This window comes from Ctenopharyngodon idella, chromosome 24 (genome assembly GCF_019924925.1).
Source record: "Ctenopharyngodon idella isolate HZGC_01 chromosome 24, HZGC01, whole genome shotgun sequence".
In the NCBI taxonomy this organism is placed as follows: Eukaryota; Metazoa; Chordata; class Actinopteri; order Cypriniformes; family Xenocyprididae; genus Ctenopharyngodon; species Ctenopharyngodon idella.
Window position 1 is genome coordinate 20,415,153 of NC_067243.1, and position 25,950 is coordinate 20,441,102.

Consider the following 25,950-nt stretch of genomic DNA (forward strand, 5'->3'; position numbering starts at 1 on the left):
CTATCTGTTTATCTATCTACATGTCTATCTTTCTATCTGTCAATCTATCTGTCTGCATATCTATCTATCTATTTGTCTATCTATCTATCTATCTGCATGTCTATCTTTCTATCTGTCGATCTATCTGTCGATCTATCTATCTGTTAATATATCATCTTTCTATCTATCTGCTTGTCTATTATTCTTTATCTATCTGTCTGCATGTCTATCTATCTTTCTATCTGTCTATAATCTATCTATCTGTCTGTCTATCTATTTGTCTATCTATCTATCTGCATGTCTATCTTTCTATCTGTCGATCTGTCGATCTATCTATCAATCTATCTATCTATCTATCTATCATCTTTCTATCTATCTGCTTGTCTATTATTCTCTTTATCTATCTGTCTGCATGTCTATCTATCTTTCTATCTGTCTATAATCTATCTGTCTGTCTATCTATCTATCTATCTATCTGCACGTCTTTCTGTCTATCATCTGTCTGTCTATCTATCTGCATGTCTATCTGTCTGTCTGTCTATCTATGCATGTCTATCTATCTGTTGATCTATCTGTTGATCTATCTATCTGTCAATCTATCTATCTATCTATCATCTTTCTATCTGCTTGTCTATTATTCTCTTTATCTATCTGTCTGCATGTCTATCTATCTTTCTATCTGTCTATAATCTATCTATCTATCTGTCTATCTATCTATCTGCACGTCTTTCTATCTATCATGTTTGTCTATCTATCTATCTATCTATCTGTCTATCTATCTATCTGTCTGTCTATCTGCATGTCTATCTATCTATCTATCTATCTGTCTGTCTGTCTGTCTATCTATCTATCTAAACATATAAAGAGTCAAAATACAGACTTCATAATGAATCTGTTCTTTATTTTCACATTTTACAAATGTATTGCCTTCTAAATGATATAAAAAAGTTATTCATGGACAACTCGCAAGTAGAATGTTATTTTTATGATGATTATGCCATAGCCAAAATTATTTTATAGCACTGCAATTAGAAATTATACAAATCTAGCAAACTATATTTTAAAGCAGGCATCTCTGGAGATTCATTTGAGCAAGTTAAGCACCAACAAACAGAAATTTATTAATAATGAGAAAGAATACATTTTTACTCTGTTCGCTTTAAAGGTTTGTTCTATTTCATTCCCAAATGCATGATGGTCCGGTATGGTCCTGGGCCTCCCCAAATTCCCCTTAATTTTAGGAAGAAAAACAAAAAAGGAAGAGAAAAAAATGTCATGCTTGTATCAGGCTTGTAATCAAAAGGGTAAGTTGTGATCAGTACGTGAACAGTACTCACTTGAGAAGTCCATGCCAATACAAATGAGGCATTAAATCAGCTTTCATGTGGTACATGATCCTGCTCTCTTTACTTTGGTCCACAGGGAATGTCTCCAGCGGCTGCCCGTCATAATCAAATTCTGCCAAGATGACCTGTGTTGTAGCTTGTAACCAGAGGGCATGAGGTGTAGCCATCATACTGCAACATGCACAAAATAATTAGCATTTAATATTAACAATTATTATGCAATAAGTAATATTTAGCTATTTTGAATGATGAATTTAATTATTAGTATATCTGTAATTCAATACATTTATGAATATATGTATTATATATGTACATATGAATGTACTTGATACTTTTTTGTGTAGTTAAATAAGGAAAATGGATATTTTTGGAACAGCATACCACCAAACTACTTGTGCTATTTCTGTAATAGGCATGCATAATGTGCGTAGTATGCATATTTTCAGTATGCATAGAATGCAACTACATGACTACCACACATTTGCCAAACACACTCCCTGCGTCCAGAATCACATACTGAGTAGGTACTACATTTGAATTTACTTCACGATCATTAAAAAAGTATGTTTTATATAGTATGAATGTAATCTGGACATACTACATCCGCCATGTTGTCACCATCATGTGACCTACCAGCATCAGTTGCATCACTTCCATTCATAAATCCTCTCCCGTGGCCTCATGGAATAGAAAAGTGTCCATCGAATGCACACTTCAGAATCTCGCCGGAAGTAGTAGGTCATCCGGGGTCTTTTCGCCTACTGTTTTTCGAACACTACGTATTCGGACATACTACTCTTTTGGCGTGCTGTTTTTCGCATACTATATAGTAGGGAAATACTCGATTTTGGATGCAGCGAATGAGTACCCTATATGAAATAACTCTATCCCACAATGCAATGGACTGGACTTAATTTTCCAGTGTATGACAAAAAGGTGACAAATGAACCATAAGTAATATTAGCCACAATTTTTTTGTCTCTTTGTCTAATTATGACAAAACATTTTTATATTGAAATTTTTGTTAGAATTAGATGCAGCATGCAAAATAATTTTTAATCATTTTATTTTTGTCGCCCCTCCTTATTTTATTTTAGGATAGTAGAGGGCAAAAAGGAAAGTAGGGGTTAGAGAGTAATAGAGTGCTGCAGGGATGATTTTTGTAGCTGTTACAAATTCCCTGGTTTTGTGTTTCGTGTGTTTTGTTTATTGGACTTTTAGTTTGCATTTTACCCTGTTCCTGTCCTGTGTGCCATTTTTGTAGTCCTTTTGTAGTTTCTCTAGTTGATTAGTTCTGTGATCATTCCCAGTTGTGTCTTGTTTGCCCATAGAGTACCTCAGGGATGACGTGTTTTTGTAGGCAAAACCCGGAAGCGAGTTAGCATTTTAGGACTTCTGGTTCCATCGCCCTAAAGTCTATGTTTTTTTTTGAATGGGTTTTTGCTAAATCGCCTGAAATAAGGTCTGTGGTTAAAGGGTTAGTTCACCCAAAAATGAAAATTCTGTCAATTATTACTCACCTTCATGCCGTTCCACACCCGTAAGACCTTCGTTAATCTTCGGAACACAAATTAAGATATTTTTGTTGAAATCCGATGGCTCAGTGAGGCCTGCATAGCCAGCAATGACATTTCCTCTCTCAAGATCCATTAATGTACTAAAAGCATATTTAAATCAGTTCATGTGAGTACAGTGGTTCAATATTAATATTATAAAGCCTCACTGAGCCATTGGATTTCAACAAAAATATCTGGTGGGGACTTTAGACGTCATCATGACAAACAGGACATTTGGACAGCATTTCTCATGAAAAAGTGGATAAGTATTCATACACAGCGCAGATCATAATCAGCGAACATGTTTTTAAATAAAGTTGTTTTCTAAATAAAGTTTGAGGAAGCTTGCTGGTGGTGACGTTGATCCGCGACCATGGTGTGCTGTAGTCCAGTTATAGCCTACTGTTAGCTTTTTATATCTGACGACTTTATTTAGGCTTCAAAATGTATAAATGTTGTGTTAACTTGTAAAGATTATCTTGATAGACAAAACGTGTAAGTGTCATAACCCTTTGTTAAACACAGAGCTTATTTTTTGCGATTTTCCAAAAGTCTATGGGAAAAATGCATAGGCTTTCGATCGAGGGAACCCGTGCGCCGCTAACTTCCGGGTTGGCCTACAAAACACGTCATCCCTGAGGTACTCTATTACCCCTCTAGTATTTAAACTCCAGCGTTTCCTGTGTTCCTTGTCGAGTCTTGTCCTTTCGTGAATGTTTGTACTCAATTCTGTTCCCTTGTGTTCTGGTTTCTGTGTTGGTTTTAGTACGTTTATTTTTGTTAATAAACTCACTGTGAATGGATCCTCCTCTCCCTTGTTTTTGAGTTCACCAGACATTACAGTAGCCAAAAAACAAGTTTTAGCATTTTAGCACTTCTAGTTCCATCATCCCAAAGTCAATGGTTTTTTTTGAATGGGCTTTTAGTTAAATGCCTGAAATAAGGTCTGTTTTGAACACAAGCTTTATTCAATGATATAAAATACATCAGTAATACCCTCTTGTGATTTTTTTTTTACTTGTCTTGTTGTTAACAAGTGGCTAAATGGGACTACAGAGGTTGTCGGGACATCAGCCTAACAGGTAAACTCATCTACTCACTAGTCCGCATTCACAGCCTTGTTGTGTTTATAATCGCGCTCTTGCAAACTATTCTAACTCAACTCTTCCAGGGGAAAATGTTTTTAAACAAAGACTGAAAGAGCTTAATGGTGGTGACATTGAAGTCATGCAACAAAAATACATCATCACCGCACCACTCTATAATAGGATTGGTGGATTGGATCCATGTCAGACTCAAAGCCAGTATGCAGTATGATTATGTTGTTGATATGTTAACACTGCGCCCCCTGGTGGTGTGCAGTTGGGGAACACAGGAAATAGAATTGGAGTAGCAAAAGTTTTTCACCGACAGTATCGTGCTTCTACAGTGGTAAACCACATTCATGTTTATCCTTAAACATACTTACTGACTTATCCGGTGTCTGTTTCTTCAGAATTTGGCTGACCGTTCGGTCGAGTACTGCAGACTGTGCAGCTGCAGAAGATTAAAGTCACATGATTCTCCTGGTCATCTCATTTCAGACAAACAAGCTCAGTATAAAAATCGTCTCTGAACGAATGGGAAATCGCCTCACAAGTAACTACTAATTAATGGTGGAAAATGAGAAAAACAGGTTCTAGAATCTGTCTGATGAGTACTGATAATTAGGAAGAAAAGGTTGAATGAGCAGGGACTTGTTATCGCCTACTTTTCACACCACGATAATTACATAATATCAAAAACATGTATAACCAGAATATTTATTTAAAGAAAAGAGTTTTTCTGTGTTTTACCTACTGCTGCGGCCGTTTTGGATGTGGGTAGATTGGTGCAGTCTCCAATGCCAAATACATTGGCATACGTCTTATGTTGAAGGTTGTGCTTATTTACATCCAGCCAGCCGTCCGCGTCATCCAATGTGGAGCCTTTGAGCACTGCAGGTGGTCCCATCGGAGGGGTAACGTGGATCATCTCATACTATGACCAAGATGAAGGGTATGTGACACACTCAATCTACAGCTACCACAACTGAAGATGTTTTTTTGTCAAATTTAACAATGGCTACCTTGAAAACCTCTGTCTCCCCAGGTTTGTCCAGATTCTCAAAAACAGCTTCCTGTTTGTCTGCCCTGACCTCGATGAGGTTGTGCCTGAGGTTTACATTAAGGTCCCGTTTCTTCACAATCTCCCACAAGGCATCTGCATATTTCTTGACCCCAAACAGCACTGGTAAGGAGGTGTTGAAAATAATGTTGGCTTTGGACCTTTTTCCTGTCTAAAAAACACATTGTTTAAAAACATCGTCAGTTCTTTAAATATTATTGGTCATTTGGAGTCGTAAATGTACTGTGGCAGTATCATGGTACAGTGGTAGTATAAATGTTAATACTATGGTACTGAATGATATTCATTTACCATGGTTTTTACATGACTTTCCAAGCTACTTTGAATAATAAAAAACATGGTGTTACCAAGATATATGCACAAAAACATGGTATTATCTTTGTTTGTGTCCACAAATCATGTTTGTCCCATGGTACATGTCAAATACATGGTGTCACCATGATATGTTCCCAAAAAACATGGTATTACCCTTGTTTGTTTGTGGTATTGCCATGATACATATACCAAAATACATGATGTTACTACATGATATATGCCCAAAAAATATATTATCCTTATTTATGTCCACAGAACATGGAATTGCCATGATGCATGTCAAAAATACATAGTATTCCCATGATATGTGGCCCAAAACATGGTATTACCCTTGTTCATGTCCACGAAACATGGTATCGCCATGATATATGTACCAAAATACATGGTGTTACCGAATAATATGCCCCCCAAAAACATGGTATTACCATGCTGCATGTCTAAAATACATGGTGTTACTATATGATATATGCCCCAAAAACATGTTATATTCATTATTCATGTCCAAAGAACATGGTATTGCCATTATATATGTACCAAAATGCATAGTGTTACCATAATATGCCCCCCAAAAACATGGTATTACCATGCTGCATGTCCAAAATACATGGTGTTACTATATGATATATGCCCCCCAAAAAACATGTTATTATCCTTATTCATGTCCACAGAACACGGTATTACCATGATACATGTCAAAAATACATAGTATTACCATGATATGTGGCCCAAAACATGGTATTACCCCTGTTCATGTCAACAGAACATGGTATTGCCATGATACATGTACCAAAATACATGTTACCATAATATGCCCCCCCAAAAACATGTTATTTGCTGCATGTCCAAAATACATGGTGTTACTATATGATATATGCCCCATAAACATGTTATTATCCTTAATCATATCCACAGAACATGGTATTGCCATGATACATGTACCAAAATATAGTGTTACCATAATATGTCCCCCAAAAACATGTTATTATCCTTATTCATGTCCACAGAACACGGTATTGCCATGATATATGTACCAAAATGCATGGTGTTACCATGATATGTGGCCCAAAACATGGTATTACCATGGTACATGTCCAAAATCCATGGTGCTGCCATGAAATATTCCCCACAAATGTGGTATTACCATGATACATGTCTAAAAATATAGTAATGGCATGATATTTCTGTAAGTGTATTAATAAAAGGTGATGATTAATGTACAATGGGATTTAAAACACAATGAGAAGATCAAGAAATAAACCTTTCTCAGGAAGGAATCCGAGAGATACATGATTTTCTGAGGAGCTCCTCCACATTTGATGGGAGTGTTTGGGACTGTGAACAAAGCATTGCCCTCCTTAAAGTTTCTCAAGGCATTCCAGGTCTTTTCCACTGTTTTCACAGAGTAGTTTGAACCGATTTTGGGATGTTCAAACCCTTCTGGCAGGCCCTTGATCTGTAATAAGCAGAAGGAAATCAATTGGATTGATTGCTTTGAGAAGAAAATCCTATCTAACGTACCACTTTAAATTGTTAACCCAGGATCATTTTTAACCATTTAACCATTTAATCATTTTTAATTTATTATTCCAGAGTTTCACACTGTGAAAACGGGTACAATTTTATATTTCTTTGCATATACAGAGCCAAGTCATGACCAAAAACATCCAAACATAGAACAAAGGTTAAATTTGTGCTTGAACTTTGATATCAAGCCTGACACAGAAATGTAATTAAAATGGCATTAAGATTGGAAACTTCCTCTGGACTGCGGTGGCAATGACACCACACCCAATCTGTGTTAATAATTAACTACAAGATCCAAGAATGCTTCCTCTCAATCAAAACAAGCACTACATACAGTAAAGGTTTCACATCATGCATATGAAAACGGAAAACTAGCAATTCAGTCTATATGAATGACATTCATAACATACCTTTTCATAGTGCAGCTCAAGCCCAAGAGCTACAATCAGATAATCATAGGAAATCTGAGAGAAGAAAAACAGTTACGTATTATTAGTAAAAATACTAAAGCTGTTTAGTTTGATTTAAGTGAACATTCTAAATGATCTTGCAATTTAACAATGGTAATATGACATTCCTTTAGGTTTTGTAACATGTTCATGTAACATCATATCACACTTCATATCTAGTATTTTATAATGATACACCTTCAGGGTTCAATAAAATGTGCAATGTAATCTTATGCAAGATCACGATGACGCCACAAAAATCCCCAGCTTTCAAAGCTATTAAAAGAGCACTTTCCTTGTAAAAAAAAAAAAACCCTTTTCTATACTAATCCTATGCAGAAAAGCACAGCTCTTTCACAACACTGACACATGACACTCTGAGGCATGTTAATAGCGTAAGTATCAACTTAAATACTGTTTCACACCTTTTTCCCAGAGTCTGTGTGGACAGTGTTGTTCTCAGGGTCAAATTCTGCCACCTTGGACTTGACCCACGTCACCCCTGATGGTATCACACTCGCTGTTGACCGTCCAGAGGAAGCAACCGATTTAGCCCCTGCACCAACTAACGTCCATATAGGCTGATAGTAATGCGTCTGGAGTCAAAAGTACATTAAATGTCATTAAATGAGTATTGAGGAAACAATGCAAAGGTTTTGATAAATAACAAATAAATAACAAAAGTTTCAAAAGTTTAGGGGTGGTAAGATTTTTTTGCTTTTTTTGAAAGAAGTCTCCTATGCTCGCCACGGTTGCATTTATTTGATCAAACATACAGTAAAAACAGTGATATTGTGAAATTTTTGCTTATAACTTTATTTCAATCTTTAGATTCAATGTCGAACAATAACCAATTTTGGGCATCGCCCATTTTGAATTTTGTCGAATTTTACGAACGCATTAGCACATCGTTCCGAAATTTGGTACGTGTCTTCAGCACCATGCACTGAAGGTACTCAAAAATTTTTGGGGCAGTGCCACCTTGTGGTCAAACATTATAAAAAAAATCCCAAAACTTCCTGTCCGACATTTTGATTTTCTTTTAAAACCTACTTTTTTGAACTCCTCCTAGACTGTTTTTCACCAAAATCGAATCGTATCATCTTCAGACCATGCTGGCAAAAAAGTTATGAATTTTGTGTCAATAGATGAAACCGTTTTTGTATACCGCGTGAACAAATTTGATGGCATGATGCCAAAACGACTCCTCAGCTGTATCTCTGCAATACTTCGGCATACTGACACCAAACTTTGCATGTGCAATTGTCACCTTACTCTGACAATACCACATCAATTTGGTCACAGCGCCACCTATTGGTCGAAAGTGATAAACCATTAAATAATTACTAATGACTGTATTTATGATTTTTCTTAATATGTCTTTATTTGCTCATTGTTGGAGTTAGTTGGAATGACTTATCCTGCCTTCTTTGTGCTTGACCCCTTAATTGCTGCTTGCAGCTATATTTATTATTATTATTATTAATGTTGAAAACAGTTGTGCTACTTAATATTTTTGTAGAAACTGATCCTTTTTTTCAGGATTCTTAGCAGAAAGTTCAAAGGAATAAAAATAGAAATCAATGTTGTAACATTATAAATGCCTTTACTGTCACTTTTGATCAATTTAATGTGTCCTTGCTGAATAAAAGTATTCATTCTTTCAAAACAAAACAAAAAAAGGTCTTACAGACACCAAAGCTTTTGAACAGTAGTGCACATGACATGTCCATACAGTGAACATGCACATACAGGAACTTGTTAAACCTGAATCCCAGTATGACGTGCATGACGCCTCAAGAACAACCAGGCACATGGGGGTCTCTTAAAGGGGCAGTTCAACTAAAAATTCTCTGCTGCATTATACCTCACTAGGCTCCACGATGGCCACGTTATCCGCGCCAACCTTTCTTTTCAGGCGTGCAGCCATCGCTATGCCACCGCTCCCCCCACCAAGTACGAGAACTTTGTAGTGGTCTTTAGCAGCCAGCCCAGAGCTGGTGTGAATCTGTGAGCTCATGACAGAGAAAACTCTGCAGTACTGCCTGGACAACAGCAGCAGCTGTGGGTGTAGAATGCCTGCCATGATTGGCACTTCTGTAAGAAAACCAGAGGAGGGACATAAATAAGTTACAGCCAAAAACAATCTTTGCAACGAGCACAGCGTAAAGAAAATGCATATAGATACATTTATGTTGAAAAACTAATTTTTATTATATTATATAGGCTACACACACACACACACACACACATATATATATATATATATATACAAAGTTGCATGAAACTCTAATGGGCAGGCTAATAGGTCCTTTAACTCAACCTGCTCATAATCACATCATTATCTATATGACACAGATGATTGGTTTTCATCAAAAACGCCGAGGTATTTGTTTAACAACAGAGAGTAAATAGGAGACACTTTGCAGTGTGGACAGCTCATTGATGTAGCGACACTTTCTGAGTTCACTACTGAGATGAGTGAACGGTTTTTGCACGCTCTCGCGGCCATACTTTTTCATTAATACGTGTTTATGCTGTGAGGCCCGACGGTCGGTTGCATGCTGTGGAATTTAGGAAGTGATATTATGGGATTCACTGTCAAATTGCATCGATTGACATAACCATTGCATGGGACAAAGATATAATATGCCATAGTAATGCGTTAGCATGCAACTCAGACAAAAGATACATAGAAATATTGATTCAAAATATTTTGAGTTTCTATTCAAATATCATTCAATTAATAACTCGTAAATCTAAATGTTCACAGTACATTGCTATTCTTATGGTGGAGACGTTGCTTATACAGCATCTGTATTAAAGCACCCTCACTAAATTCTGGGAAATTTTCGGATTCTGGAACTGGGCTGGGCATTCATGTCTAAACATAAACCTTTTCTTTTAATCTATGAAACATCGATTATGCCTTATTTGTCTCAGAAGGGTGTTTATAGTCTTGCACTTGATGTAGGAGTAAAATACAAGCATACAGCAGCAGCGATACGTATTTTTATACAGCAGCAAGCCATCACTGCAACTAAGCATAGTGGACATGAGAAAACGTATTGCCATTTAACCGGGGCTCACCTTATTTGCTCAACTTCCAACAACACTTTTCAAGGCTGATGTTTTCATGTACCTACATGTGTTTCGGGATGGGTCAGCTGACGTGTGTTAGAGTCATGCTCATTATTTTTCCATTTGTCCAAATGACTTCACTTTCACAATAAGAGTATACAGGGTTTGACAATGACAATTATCTAATGATGCTAAATCATTATACTAATTATTTGCTTAGGTGGTTGTGGGGAGTTTCTTTCCTCATCTCTATTAGCCTGCAACATGTTACCATTTGTTAAAGCCACACATAATGTGCGTTCTAATTGGTTATGTTTGAGCCTTCTGGCTCAGGCACGCATAGTCATAGGCCACTAGAGTTAAGCCATTCGGCGTGGTAGCCCAGGCACACATAGTCTAATAGGCCACTAGAGCCAAGCCTTATGGCCCAAAATACTTAGTTTAGTGGCATGCATACACTGGTATGTAGGCACATATGTAGCTAACACCACATTGGTAAGTCACCAGGGACCCCCTTTAAAAAGGGGGTACATTAGTTCACAAAGGGCTACACTGTGAGATGCTTCACGCGCCTTATATGCACCTCATGGCAGCCCACATGTCTAACGGCTAGATCTGCTTGGGGGGAATAATGCGTAGGCAGATCTAGTCCGCCAAGACCAAGCATATGCCCCATTTCTCATACTCAAAACTAATGGTCCAGGCACACATAGCTAGCATACACACGGTTCCTATGGATCTTCGGAGCAGCAGCAGTACATATGTTTTGGCAGTAGATCTGCTGGAGGGTGAGGGTGAATCGTCATCTTGTCTTCTGCGTGATGGGGGATTTTCTATATATATATAACTTAGGAGGTCATGGTTATGAATGGCAGACCAGACTCTGGCTGGGTAACCAAAGTTAGGTAACTTATATGGTTAACCACAGTTGCTGATTTTTCTCTTAGACCATTTGTATCAATCAAAACAAACACAGATGAACAAATATGAACCAAGATGAACAAAAAACAACAAAAAAAATTTTGTACATTTTAAATATATTTTTCTAAAGTTTTGTGACAAACTTTATTTTTGTGACCAGTGGAAATAGGTCAATGTGAACAGTTTGTTTTGATCTAATATCTTTTTTCACACAAAACATTAATTCCTGCTGAGAATATTTAAATCCAGAGCCCCATACATAAAACAGATATCATAGTCACGTTACATACATAACTCTTCAAAGGCCTTAAAACTAGTTAGGTTCTCAAAAGTTTGTGGTGACCTTCCCAAAAAGACTATTGTGTAATCTAGTCTTCCTGTAATAACGTAAAATGGCAACTGTACTTGAATCTTTAAAAATGGAAAGAATGAAAATAGTAGGCTACATTTAGAGATCCTGAATGCATTTACTCGCCTTTTTAATTTCAAAGCTGTCCTTTGTGTGCAGAAAGAGAGTCCTCACGTCTGTTTGATGAAACACGGAAGTCTTTGTCACAGTCAAAAACATTTACTATCATCCCTACCCAACACACATGACAGTTATACCAAAGCTGAGTCATGATACCTGGCATTTTTTGTGGAAGTGGCTCAAAAACTATTGGGCTGCCTACCTAGGTAGCATTTTGGGCATCATTGCATCTTGCAGTCTACCTAGAAAGCCATTTTTATGTTGCAAAACCTGGTGAGCAGCCTTCCTATGCATTTTGGACATCATTGTGTCTAATCATTTAGTGAGCAGCCTATCTAAACAGTCTTTTTTTTTTGCAGTCATACTGTACAGTTTACTGTCTAGCTAGGTGGTTATAAAGGACATTCCATTATCACTGACAGTTCACACCCTTTTAAATTCCCATCAATAACATTTAAGAATGGAAATGCAGAATATATATGCTGACTACAGAATTTAAACGTCTGCGAGCATTATTTTTTACATTTCATTCAGCTGTAAAGCCTACATGCGATGCGTAGTCAAATTTCAAACAAAGAGCTGTTTGAGTACACGATATAACAATGCAACACATTCTTATCATAAATCATTATTTCTGACACATATCAAACATTGAACTCAGATGAAATAAGGTCTTACCAGAGTCAAAGCGATGTCTATGACAGACCTGTAGCTCTTGCAACTATCAACGGTACAGTATCTCTGCGGATTGTTTTCCTGGTTCAGCTCAGTTTGACGTATGGACTTTATTATTCGACAGTCGGGAACGTTGCGTAATGATGTAATCTGCGTCTGTCATAAATCTTTATTCAGGCGAATTATTTTATAACGCTCAATCTATGGCCGTTTTTACGGTAGTACATACTGTACGTAAGAACTTTTCACGCACGTACACATCGAGCAAGCGAAAGTTAATTTCATAATGCCGTAATCGTCCAGAAGATGTCGCCACTGGATTTCCATCAAAGCTGCATTATTATCAAACGTTACATAATCACTGACTGAATTACAGCACTCATTAAACTGAACAACACCGATATAATCTCACTTTAAACATGCTAATTAATTTTATCTCAGATAAATGAAATGATTTGTTATTATAATAACACTTCAGTCTATTATATCTCCATACAAGCTCTGTTTTTACACAGATAACCTAAAAAGTTTTGAAAAGACGTTCCCAATAATCCCTGGTTAACATGAAAAAATACTATAGTAATTTATAGTAAATAGTGTTTTGAACCAAACTATAGTAAAGTACTTGAAGTAATTATGTTATAGTTGCTGTGGTAATATAGCCTAACAACTATAGTAATATAAACAAAATAGGCCTACTTTACCCAATGCTGTACTGTTGAAAAAACAGCATGCTGGTTAGGTATGTTTTGAAGCATGGAAGCTGGTTTGAGCTGGATTATGCTGGTCCTTAGCTGGTCATGAGCTGGTTTAAGCTGGTCAAGTTCTGATGGTCCTAAGCAACTAGCTCCAGCTCAGGACCAGTTTAGGACCAGCAGCTTAAACCAGCTCATGACCAGCTAAGGACCAGCATAATCCAGCTCAAACCAGCTTTCATGCTTCAAAACATACCTGACCAGTATATGTTGTTTTTTTCAACAGGACAACTGTAGGGTATATTAGCCTGTACTACAATACACTACAGTTTACTGTATTAAAAACTAATGTATACTACAGTATTTTTAACAGTTTATCAGTTCACTATAGTTAATACTACAGTATGCTGTAGCATTCATAAACAAAGTGTTGTAAATGCTATAATATATACAGTATACTACAATTTACTATAGTATGGTTCAAAAACACTATAGTATTTACTATAAATTATATAGTATTTTCCGCACTTGTAGGCCTTAAATACTCGGAACAGAAGTAGGCTGTATCAGTTAACGATATAGATGGTAATATACAGTAAAATATACAAGCAGCAAATTTGCATGTTTTTATATGCTACCATTTAAAAGAAATATTTAGCTTCATTTTTTTTTTTTTTTTCACCATATAACGTAGAATAACTACCGTCAATCATTGAATACATTTCTTTTTTTTATTATTATAAATTACGTACACATTGCTGTCTATACACTGGTGTTTGGGGTTTAGTTTGCTGTAATTTTAAAGTAGTGTGCAGTCATTGTGATAGGTACACCATAGAGAGGTAAACAAACAATATGTCAATATCCTTATTCACAATAACGGTCAATAATGAGCATGTAATTCGAATATTGTGTCATTAACTGAAATAACGTCTATTAGAAGATGGGTACTTCTTTAATAAAAACCTAATTTATATTTCTTCACGGCGTGTTTACATTACAAGTAACCTTCCGCAAAACGATGCGTGAGCGCGCGTGTGGTTGACAGAGCTCGAGCGCGAGAGAGCAGGAGGATCTGAGGACTTATTATGGACGATTTACTCCACCCTGTCTCCGTAGCTGAGCCATAAATGAATGGATGGAGCATGTTTTCGGTAAGCGCTGTATGTTTTACATGGTATGTTGTGAATGATAGATCATGATATAGTGCTGGTGACTGAGGTGTACTTATACACCGCAGTTATGGGCTATGAGCGTTACAGCATATATGACTGTCTGACGGGCACGCGTGTCATTCAGTGAGGTAATATTGGCTTATTATTGCGTTCTGTAGCAAATATTATTTATAAAATGTCCGTTTATTGTAATCATCAGTCTTATTGTACATCGGTGTGCCACTTAAGGTTGACTAATTGACTGTAGGCTGTCCATTATTGAGCTGTAAGGTACAACTGGGGTTACAGATGAGATAGTTTACCTTGGGTCTGGCTGATTCGTCAATATGGGCATTAAATAATGGTAATAGATAGTGTTTTCTCACAGTTTATTATAGTTAAATATATTCTAAAATAAAAATAAGATATTACAAATATTTTAAAACAAAATATATTTTATATATATTAAATAAATTATATAAATGTAACATCTAATATTGAATTGAATTTATTTAAAATATATCAACTGCAATATGTGGTATTTCAAAATATAAAATATATTTGATATGTATTAAATACATTATATATATATATATATATATATATATATATATATATATATATATACAGTCAAACCAAAAATTATTCAGACATTTTTAATATTTTTGATATATTTTTACTAGTGGGTGCAGGACACTATAGCTCATTTATGTAAGTGAGGATAGCAAAATAAAGTAAACTGTGAGATATTATACCCAAAAATTCTTCATACAGTGGACTACCAGTAAAATTGATAATAATTTGGAACCAAAATTATTCAGAGACTTTGACCTGACCATGTTTTGCTTAAGTGTTATCTAACATAATTGAGATTATTTTTTTCTGACACAGTTTAACAATTTAGATCTTGTCATATTTTATTATTATCATTTTTTCAACTATAGTGAATAAACTGTATTAATGAACGAAATGTTCAAGGTGTCTGGATACATTTTGGTTTGACTGTATATATATATGTAACATCTAATATCGAATTTAAGTTATTTAAAACATAGGGTTAGGGTTAGTATATATATATATATATATATATATATATATATATATATATATACTATATTCTACAATAAATTTAGACTAAATTAAATTTAGATTATTCATTGTATTCAAAATATATCTAACGTAATATGTTTGTGATACATAACAAATAACAATAAATTATTATTTAAAATATATTTATTATATATACTCATTTAGCATAATACATTTAAAGAACATTTTTATATTATGTAAAATATATCTAGTGTAATATGCTAGTAATGTGTAATTATATAATAATAATTGTTATTGTTAATATTAATTAAAATATAATTATTATTGCGTATATACTCATAACAGTACATGTAGGTAAAATGATTATTCTTGATATTATTTGTTTCGTTATCACCATATTTGGATTTGGATCCATATTTGTTAGCCTATATAATTTTGGTAAATTCCATTGTATTTTCTAATACTATATTCCATACTTTCATTTCCTTGCAGATTTATTGATATCTACAGAGGAAATGATTGTCAATATATGAGAGTCTACAGTCACTTTATGTTGTCAGTATGTCAGGTGCCTCTTCTGCTTACGAACTTTCAGTGTTGATTTCCATGGAAAACGGTGGTCCTGGAGAACAAGCACGGCACATTTTGGAAGTCTTTCTTATTACAGTTCAGGTCTTGGAGCTTTTATTAATGAACTGATGATATAAACCGTATCAGGTGTGTTATATAAAGGAAGACAGTGCTGGGGTATTCCACGTTATGCTTATTTTCACACCAAAAAAGGGAAGCTTACAATCTTTCACAGCTTCGTTCAGTATAGTGTCCCACCTATAAAAGCCTTTTCTATAAATCACTTTGTCACGCAAAGCCACCATATGGCAGGACACTGCAGCCTTGCAGCTCTTCCTGGGATCACCTGTGTTTACTGCAGGCGAGCTTCAGCAACCCTGCAGTGTTCCCGGTGGAGAGTGCGAGTTCCCGGAGACCTGACGGGTTTCCTGGCTGCGGCTCCTTTGGGTTCTCATTAGGACGATGTGGGGGAAGATACGCTGTGTGCGTCAGACATTAAAAACAGCTAGAAATGTGTGCTACTGTAAAAGACAATTACACACTAGTATGTGTGTGTGTGTGTGACTGTAGCTGATCAGCTGCTATGCTTTCCATAAACAAAGCTCATTGTATATGAATTACAATATGGCTTTATAGAAAAGTGTTTTGTTTGGGAATATGATCTTCAAACCAGCAATTTTAAATCTGATTGTTTTTTACAAGGAAAAGTATAAGTTTAAATGTACTGTTTGACTCACACTGGCTTCATGTTTTTCAGAGAAACCCTTAGGACCCGTCGGAGATGGCCTGGTGTTATGGCAGTTTGGAAGAAGGACGTTCACATTGGTTAGTAGAGTGGCTGTAGAAAAACAAAGTACATGAACAAATCTTACATATCTAAAAACACATAAACTCATACTGGGATTCATGTTTAGGAATGTTGAGTGTATTCAAGTCATTACAAATGTCTTAAAGTGTTCAGTGAATATGAATTTATTTTTATGTGTTGTTCCTGTAGAGAAATGTTTGCAAAATATACAGTATAATTGAAGTTTATTGATAATACAGTAACTTATCTGTTTTATCCTATATATAAATACAGTCAAACCAAAATTTATTCACTATAGTTTAAAAAAATGTTAATAAAATATGACAAGATCTCAGAGTTAAACTGAGTCAGAAAAAAAATAATCTTAATTATGTCAGATAACACTTAAGCAAAACATGGTACTCCACCCACTAGTAAAAATATAACAAAAATATCAAAAATGTCTGAATAATTTTTGGTTTGACTATATATATATATATATACACATATATACATATATATATATATATATATATATATACACATATATATATATATTTGTTTTTTATAATTTTTTTTTTACATTTTGTTTCTTTTGAAAAAAATGTTGAGAAATTATTAAGACATAAGAATAAAGACATTGTGACATTATTTTCAAGACAATTAAGTTAATTACCATAATGCAAAAAAAATCTCATGATCATTAATGTATAATTCCTATATATATATTAATAATCCTAACACTTTTTTTTCCTGATTACAATTTTATGTGTAGAAAGAGAAGTAACTCCCCAAGAAAAAGCATCATATTTCAGAAAAAATAAAATAAAATAATATATATATATATATATATATATATATATATATATATATAATTTTTTTTTTTTTTCTGAAATATGATGCTTTCTCTTGGGCAGTTACTTCTCTATAACAGTAACCTAATCACATGATCAACCGTAGACACCACAATATATATATATATGTGTGTGTGTGTGTGTGTGTGTGTATATATATATATATATATATATATACATACAGTTGCAAGAAAAAGTATGTGAACCACTTGCAGAATCTGTGAAAATGTGAAAAATTGTAACAAAATAAGAGAGATCATACAAAATGCATGTTATTTTTTATTTAGTACTGTCCTGAGTAAGATATTTTACATAAAAGATGTTTACATATAATCCACAAGACAAAAAAAAAATAGCTGAATTTATTAAAATGACCCCGTTCAAAAGTTTGTGAACCACTGATTCTTAATACTGTGTGGTTACCTGGATGATCTACGACTGTTTTTTTTTTGTTTTTGTGATGGTTGTTCATGAGTCCCTTGTTTATTCTGAACAGTTAAACTGAGCTCTGTTCTTCAGAAAAATTCTCCAGGTCCCAAAAATTCTTCAGTTTTCCACCATCTTTTGCATATTTGAACCCTTTACAACAGTGACTGAATGATTTTGAGATCCATCTTTTCATCGCATGAGTATCATTTTTTTTCATTTAGTACTGCCCTTCGGAAGCAACAGAAAATACTTGCATGTTTCCCAGAAGACAAATTAAATACAATTCACCTTGATCTTCAAATTCCAAATGTTTTCACCCCCCGTCTATTAATGCATCATGTTTTTTTCTGGAGCATCAGTGAATGTTTGAACCTTTTTTAATAGTTGTGTTTGAGTCCCTCAGTTGATCTCAGTGTGAAAAGACGGATCTCAAAATCATTCAGTCAAAAATCAATCTGCAGGACCTGGAGGATTTTTCTGAAGAACAGAGCTCAGTTTAACTGCTCAGGACAAACAAGGGACTCAAGAACAACCATCACAAAACACACATATATATATATATATATATATATGTTGTTTTTTGTTTTTGTTTTGTTTTCTACACATAAAATTATATTCAGGAAAAAGTTATATTTTTCAGGGAAAAAAATTAAAAATATATATAATATATATATACAGTGGGTACGGAAAGTATTCAGACCCCCTTACATTTTTCACTCTTTGTTATATTGCAGCCATTTGCTAAAATCATTTAAGTTCATTTTTTTCCTCATTAATGTACACACAGCACCCCATATTGACAGAAAAACACAGAATTGTTGACATTTTTGCAGATTTATTAAAAAAGAAAAACTGAAATATCACATGGTCCTAAGTATTCAGACCCTTTGCTGTGACACTCATATATTTAACTCAGGTGCTGTCCATTTCTTCTGATCATCCTTGAGATGGTTCTACACCTTCATTTGAGTCCAGCTGTGTTTGATTATACTGATTGGACTTGATTAGGAAAGCCACACACCTGTCTATATAAGACCTTACAGCTCACAGTGCATGTCAGAGCAAATGAGAATCATGAGGTCAAAGGAACTGCCTGAAGAGCTGAGAGACAGAATTGTGGCAAGGCACAGATCTGGCCAAGGTTACAAAAAAAATTCTGCTGCACTTAAGGTTCCTAAGAGCACAGTGGCCTCCATAATCCTTAAATGGAAGACGTTTGGGACGACCAGAACCCTTCCTAGAGCTGGCCGTCCGGCCAAACTGAGCTATCGGGGGAGAAGAGCCTTGGTGAGAGAGGTAAAGAAGAACCCAAAGATCACTGTGGCTGAGCTCCAGAGATGCAGTCGGGAGATGGGAGAAAGTTGTAGAAAGTCAACCATCACTGCAGCCCTCCACCAGTCAGGGCTTTATGGCAGAGTGGCCCGACGGAAGCCTCTCCTCAGTGCAAGACACATGAAAGCCCGTATGGAGTTTGCTAAAGATGGTGAGAAATAAGATTCTCTGGTCTGATGAGACCAAGATAGAACGTTTTGGCCTTAATTCTAAGCGGTATGTGTGGAGAAAACCAGGCACTGCTCATCACCTGTCCAATACAGTCCCAACAGTGAAGCATGGTGGTGGCAGCATCATGCTGTGGGGGTGTTTTTCAGCTGCAGGGACAGGACAACTGGTTGTAATCGAGGGAAAGATGAATGCGGCCAAGTACAGGGATATCCTGGACGAAAACCTTCTCCAGAGTGCTCAGGACCTCAGACTGGGCCGAAGGTTTACCTTCCAACAAGACAATGACCCTATGCACACAGCTAAAATAATGAAGAAGTGGCTTCACAACAACTCCGTGACTGTTCTTGAATGGCCCAGCCAGAGCCCTGACTTAAACCCAATTGAGCATCTCTGGAGAAACCTAAAAATGGCTGTCCACCAACGTTTACCATCCAACCTGACAGAACTGGAGAGGATCTGCAAGGAGGAATGGCAGAGGATCCCCAAATCCAGGTGTGAAAAACTTGTTGCATCTTTCCCAAAATGACTCATGGCTGTATTAGATCAAAAGGGTGCTTCTACTAAATACTGAGCAAAGGGTCTGAATACTTAGGACCATGTGATATTTCAGTTTTTCTTTTTTAATAAATCTGCAAAAATGTCAACAATTCTGTGTTTTTCTGACAATATGGGGTGCTGTGTGTACATTAATGAGGAAAAAAAATGAACTTAAATGATTTTAGCAAATGGCTGCAATATAACAAAGAGTGAAAAATTTAAGGGGGTCTGAATACTTTCCGTACCCACTGTATATATATATATATATATATATATATTTTTTTTTTTCCTGAAATATGATGCTTTCTCTTGGGCAGTTACTTCTCTATAACAGTAACCTAATCACATGATCAACCGTAGACACCACAAACAACCTGATAATTACAGTGTTTAGCAGTTCAGATTCTGTGGAACAAAAGAACTGTTCTCTTAGTCCATAATTAATTCCCGAATTTAATATGCTTATTGTTAGCCACAGAATTCAACTACGCCATGTTTGAGCTGAGGTCTTCTGCTCTTCTTAGGTCTTGTTGCCTAGAAACCTTGATGACACCCCCCTTGTGTGATTGTTGCTGCTGCTCTTGGTTTCTCTTGCACTCAAACAAACCAAACTCATTTGAATCCTCAGAAATAGTTAATTAGTGCTTTTAAAAGAATGAACAGTTTGTATTCTCTTCCTGTGACATCACTCATTGCTCCTTTATTCTCTCGTGTGCTGGTCCACAGAGATAAAGCAGATGCTTTGCTGCTATAGGGATGCTGACGTGAAGTGCACTACGCGTTTATGTGCGACCGTGTGTGTGATTATGGGTAGGAAAAGGTAAACGGATCTGCCAATGACGCAAGGTTTTGCCTTGACCTTCTGTAAACCACAGAAGATCGTTTCTTGCCCTTGGGCGGCAGATGCAGTTCAGTTTTTTATCTTTATAAAAACATGATCTGGCAGTCTGGATGGAGATCACTTACAAGCTAGTGCTCATAACTGCGGGGACATGAGCGTGAGACCTGCAGGTATTTTCCTTTTGTTTTTCACTTTTGTGTTGAGCTTAGCTGTTGTAATACGCTGATGCTGAAAGTGGAAAGCTGGGAAGCCAGTGTTGTAAGAATGTTGCGTTAGTTTTCATCAGTGTGTGAGTGATCAAGTACACAAACAGGAAGAATACACACGCCTCCATGTATTAGTCACTGAGGTCATTGAAACATTTTGTGTATGCTTGCTTGGTGTACTGTAACACACTCGTTCTATAATTTCCAAAATTGTTGAAATGCTTGTCAGGGAGCCCTTATGCAAATTCAAGAGGGGGAACCTTTATCCTGAACTCTTACAAATGAATTAAAACTAACATTTTTGTGACTTTAGACCATGCATGTTAGCTTTTTGCTAGCTTTTGCGCTAGTCATAAAAAGAAACTTTTGGCAGATGTACACGTTTAACCCTTTGGTGCTGTTCGCGTTTCGGTAAAAATGACAGATTTTTTTATTTCAATGAAATGATTGTACTATATTTTAGTTCGATAATGTTTTTTTATTTAATAATTTGTATTTTTAGGGGATTTTATGGTACTGAATTATATTTATGCAGTAGTTATAATCCATTTATTCACTTTTTGAGCATGGACCTGAAAATGAAATTTCCAACATAAACTGTCATAAATCTTGAATGCTTTGGAGCACAGACTTAAGTTTGGTCTCTTTTTAAAGACGACACTTGACAGATTATTGCTGAAGTGAAAAAAACTTTAAAAAAAGTGAAATTGAAAGAAGTTATATTGTTATAAAAAATGCACAAAAATACAATTTTCAATTTTTGTATGAAATATATATATTTTCAAAAACATGTTTTACTCTAAAACTGTAAGAAAATCAAAGCCATAAATCTATACAAGTTGTGTTTCAAATTTGAGGTTGATATCTCAAAATATGAGCTTTCAGTAAGATTTTGTTTGACTGCAGTACCAAACGATTCCAATAGATGAAATTCGTCTCCCATTCATTTCCAATGCGGCCATTTTTGACTAATACAAGTGTGACTATTTTTTTCAGGACCATTTAAATTTTCAAATCATGTCCATGATTTTTTGTGTGTGTGTTCACACAGCAAGTGCCAAAACCTTTACCAAGTTTCATACGATTCCGATGGAAAACAAAACGTAAAATCTTTTTGTCAAAAATGACCCAACACCATCAGAGGGTTAAGTTACAAGTTCTTCCAGGAAAATGGACCAAAAATATTGATGACTCATCTCAGGGGCGCCTCCACACACTCACACCAGCTCAGAGATCCACTCTGTCAACTTTACCGTAGTAAACAAATGGCAATTGGCAAGTGGAAATATTGGTTTAATTCAGCCATATATGTTTGAACCAGAAATTGATTCAGAAGAAGTGGAGGAGCGCATTATACAGGCTTGTCTACAAGTCGATGTATCAGAATGGTAATGCATTTTATGTATCGCTCTCTACAACGCCGGACACGTAACGGTAATTATATGATTAGCCTTTTGCTTGACTACACTATCAAACAGCTAATAATGTGTTGCTAATGTTACACAAACCATGTTCCTGTTCGCCATCTCAGAGTCAGACAGCTGCCAATCAGCATCCTTAAATGCTTTGAACAACTGAGAACGTCAGTATAACATCGTAATATACGTCATACATAATTCACCAGCTATAAAAACAACATTAAAAACCTGATTTTTTTTACCACAGGGGGACTTAAAAAAATCTGGCAATGAAAAACACCTGCAATAGTTTACCTGCAACCCTAGTTTACTTACATTACACTTACATTTATCCAACATTTTATCAAAATTCATTACATTTGTATAGCATTGTTCTTGGCACTTGAAGTGCTTTACATGTGGAAGGGGAAATCTCAACCAATCCCTGGACGATGTGGCGGCAGCCATATTAAGCAAGAACTCCCTTGGTGGAAAGGAGACAGGGTGATGAAGCCAATCAGGACAGGACAATCAGGACAGGCCAATGGGCAAATTTGGCCAGGATGCCGGGGTTAAAGGGTTAGTTTACCCAAAAATGAAAATAATGTCATTTATTACTCACCCTCATGGCGTTTCACACCCGTAAGACCTTCGTTAATCTTCAGAACACAAATTAAGATATTTTTGATGAAATCAGATGGCTCAGTGAGGCCTGCATAGCCAGCAATGACATTTCCTCTCTCAAGATCCATTAATGTAATAAAAACGTATTTAAATCAGTTCATGTGAGTACAGTGGTTCAATATTAATATTATAAAGCGACGAGAATATTTTTGGTGCGCCAAAAAACAAAACAAAATAGCAACTTATATAGTGATGGCCGATTTTAAAACACTGCTTCATGAAGCTTTCGGAGCGTTATGAATCAGCGTTTCTTTTTTTTTCTACCTGAACAATGGAAGCCCCTTTAGTTTTAAGCTCATCTCTCACGCTCATCTCATCTAGGTGTGGAAACTGTTCAATTATTAATGATGATGGTTGTAGCACCTGAGCTAAATGAGGAAATGATTCTCATGTTTCACAAAGCTGTAGCAGGCAATGAACCAATTCATGTTAATGCAGAAATGATTTACCGGGCTATTCTGGTAAAGCGTTAAGGTTTTTTTGAGAAAGCTATTTCCAAATTTTTCAAACAAAAAGAAATGCAGAAGTTATTTTCTTGAAGTTGTGTAAAAGGATTCTGTGGTTTTCTGCTAGTCTGATTCTGAGTAAAATTAAACGAACTAGATTTTTCCAATGTAAAACTTTTTGGTACAGTGGGGTGTTGCATGTTGTTTCACTGTAAACCCTAAGGCTCAAAATAATTAATTGGTTTGAGTAGGACAGAATCAAAAAACACAGGACAAGATGTTAGAAGCTGTCTCTTGTGCCAGTAGTTGGTGAGCACTTTTTTGAGATGTACCTTATTGCTGGGAATGATAGACAATCAACTGGTGGGGATTCTCTGAGTTATGTGAGAGGTAAATATTGCACTGTAAACCCGAACAGTACTACTAACTTATAAAGATTGAGTACGCTGCAGTTAAAGTCTGTTAAATCATTGACGCAACTTAATACAATTAAATTTTTCTGAACGAGGAGTTTAGTTTTATTTTTGTGTAGCTCAACATTTGAGTTAACCCTTATACTTATTATTTTTAAATTTTACTGAGCGATATACAGTGACGTCATCCATATGTCACGAAGTTGCCGACAATACCGATGTAGTTATCAGAAGAATCCATTCAACATTAAACTACGTTGCACCAGATTTCAAGTTCCCAGCATGCTTTGCGTCACACTCTGTAAGGGAGAATAAATGTTGAAATTGAGGGTTATTTTGTGTGTTTTTGCACAAGATTAATACAGGGAAAGATGTGTTATTGTTTAATGTTCTGTTATTTTGGTATTTAAATGTGTTTCTGTGATGTTGAAGTTTTTAGTGGTGAAGAGTAGTGCCTGTGGTTAGGTTAAGAATGGGCTGTGAAACTTCAGGGCTATAAATACTGCATGTTGATTACCAGTTCATGCATGTAAATAGTGATAGTCTCTTTGATGGTTACTTTAGTGTTTGCTGGTGTGCTATTGCTAACTAACACTTAACCGTAAAGGTTAGGTGTTAGTTTAATCAATATTTCAATTAAATTGTAATTACCGAATTTGTTTATAAAATAGTATTTTTAGGTTCTACTAAAATAATCTTTGAGTTGTTTACTTAAATGTTTTGAGTATTCTGAACTTATGGGTTTTACAACCACTGCATCAAAATAATTGAAAAATAATAAACATTACGTATGGTAAACAATAGTTTTAAGTACAGTGGAAAATTAAATAAAATAAATAAAATTAAAATGACAAAAATTCAGTTTGACTTAATTATTTATAATTATTGTTTACTTAAAAGATTTGAGTTGCTTTACTTAAATTTTTTGAGGTAATCGGTGTCTACAAAAATTGAGTATTCTGAACTTATCGGGTTTTACAGTGTGGTCAGGGTACCGTTTCGGGTCAATTTGGCACGGAACACACCATCAGTAGTGTGCCCTTGTTTCAACCTTTCAACACTATACTCCCTCCACAAGGGTGGCCCACTGCAGGATGATCAGTCCTCCAGAAATTCACTCCAGTCTGCAGCTGGCTGAAAGGTTGACAGGTTGTGTTCTTGAGTGGAACTTAAATTAAACAAATTAGTTCAGTCACATTAACTTTTGTGGGTATTTAACACTTTCTTTTTCTTTCAAGTTCACAGAACTGATATATTTTAAGTAAACTGAACTGTTTCATTGTTTTGAGTTTTATGAACTTATTTCTTTTAATTTAGACAAACTTAAGTTTAACTGAAACTGGGCTGGGATTTCTATTTCCCAGCATACTTTGCTCTTAGCACTCAAAAAGGGAATGCTAAAATTAAGTGTTATATAATGGGTTTTTTTTTTTTTGTGCAAGATTAACGTTAAGTGGGAGATTTAGTAGTGATTAATGTTTTGTTATGCTAATTTAGAAGAGTTTCTGTTAATGTGGGTTTTTGGAGAGTTACCATCATGGTGACAAGTGGTGCATGAGGCTTGGTTTGAGAGCAAGTATGTTAAATGCTTTATATTGCTGTACTCATTCAGCAAGTGCTATACCATGCTACTGTTAACATGTTAGCAAGCTAGCAAGTTAGCATTTCCTGAATTAGCTTGTTATAGCTAAGTTTACACTAATAAAAATTTTTTCACTGAGGTTACATGATAAGTTAAATGTATGAATTAGTGTACTTAAACATTTCAAGTTAGGAATAATTAAAATGTATGTGTACAAAACAAAAATCTGCCAATTCTCCTTGCTTAAACTTTGAATTTTTGAACTTAAAAATTTTGAGGCAACTGATTGCCTCAATATTTTTGAGTTTTGCCAACTTAATT

General features: G+C 35.5%; 2 protein-coding genes across 7 annotated transcripts in view; one reads left to right on the forward strand and one right to left on the reverse strand.

The window, feature by feature from the left end:
- Positions 1-859: 859 nt before the first annotated feature.
- On the reverse strand, positions 860-12,754 carry sqor (sulfide quinone oxidoreductase). The gene is given in 12 exon segments (XM_051884830.1): positions 860-1,209; positions 1,317-1,453; positions 1,455-1,496; positions 4,350-4,417; positions 4,717-4,900; positions 4,989-5,198; positions 6,621-6,815; positions 7,297-7,350; positions 7,761-7,931; positions 9,203-9,432; positions 11,813-11,862; positions 12,485-12,754. Coding segments are annotated over 10 exon segments (1,338 nt in total). The 5' UTR covers positions 9,422-9,432; positions 11,813-11,862; positions 12,485-12,754; the 3' UTR covers positions 860-1,151.
- Positions 12,755-14,180: 1,426 nt separating this feature from the next.
- atp8b4 (ATPase phospholipid transporting 8B4) overlaps positions 14,181-25,950 on the forward strand; it is a 44,313-nt gene continuing 32,543 nt past the window's right edge. Inside the window, exons 1-2 of one of the 6 annotated variants that reach the window (XM_051884823.1) lie at positions 14,181-14,330; positions 16,708-16,775. In XM_051884823.1, coding sequence (XP_051740783.1) covers positions 14,315-14,330; positions 16,708-16,775 — 84 coding nt within the window. In that variant the 5' untranslated portion in view covers positions 14,181-14,314. Of the gene's footprint in view, positions 14,331-14,462; positions 14,480-16,707; positions 16,776-20,732; positions 21,072-23,617; positions 24,025-25,950 lie in introns of those variants that run through there. The other 5 variants (XM_051884819.1, XM_051884818.1, XM_051884821.1 and 2 more) reach the window with 5 other exon arrangements.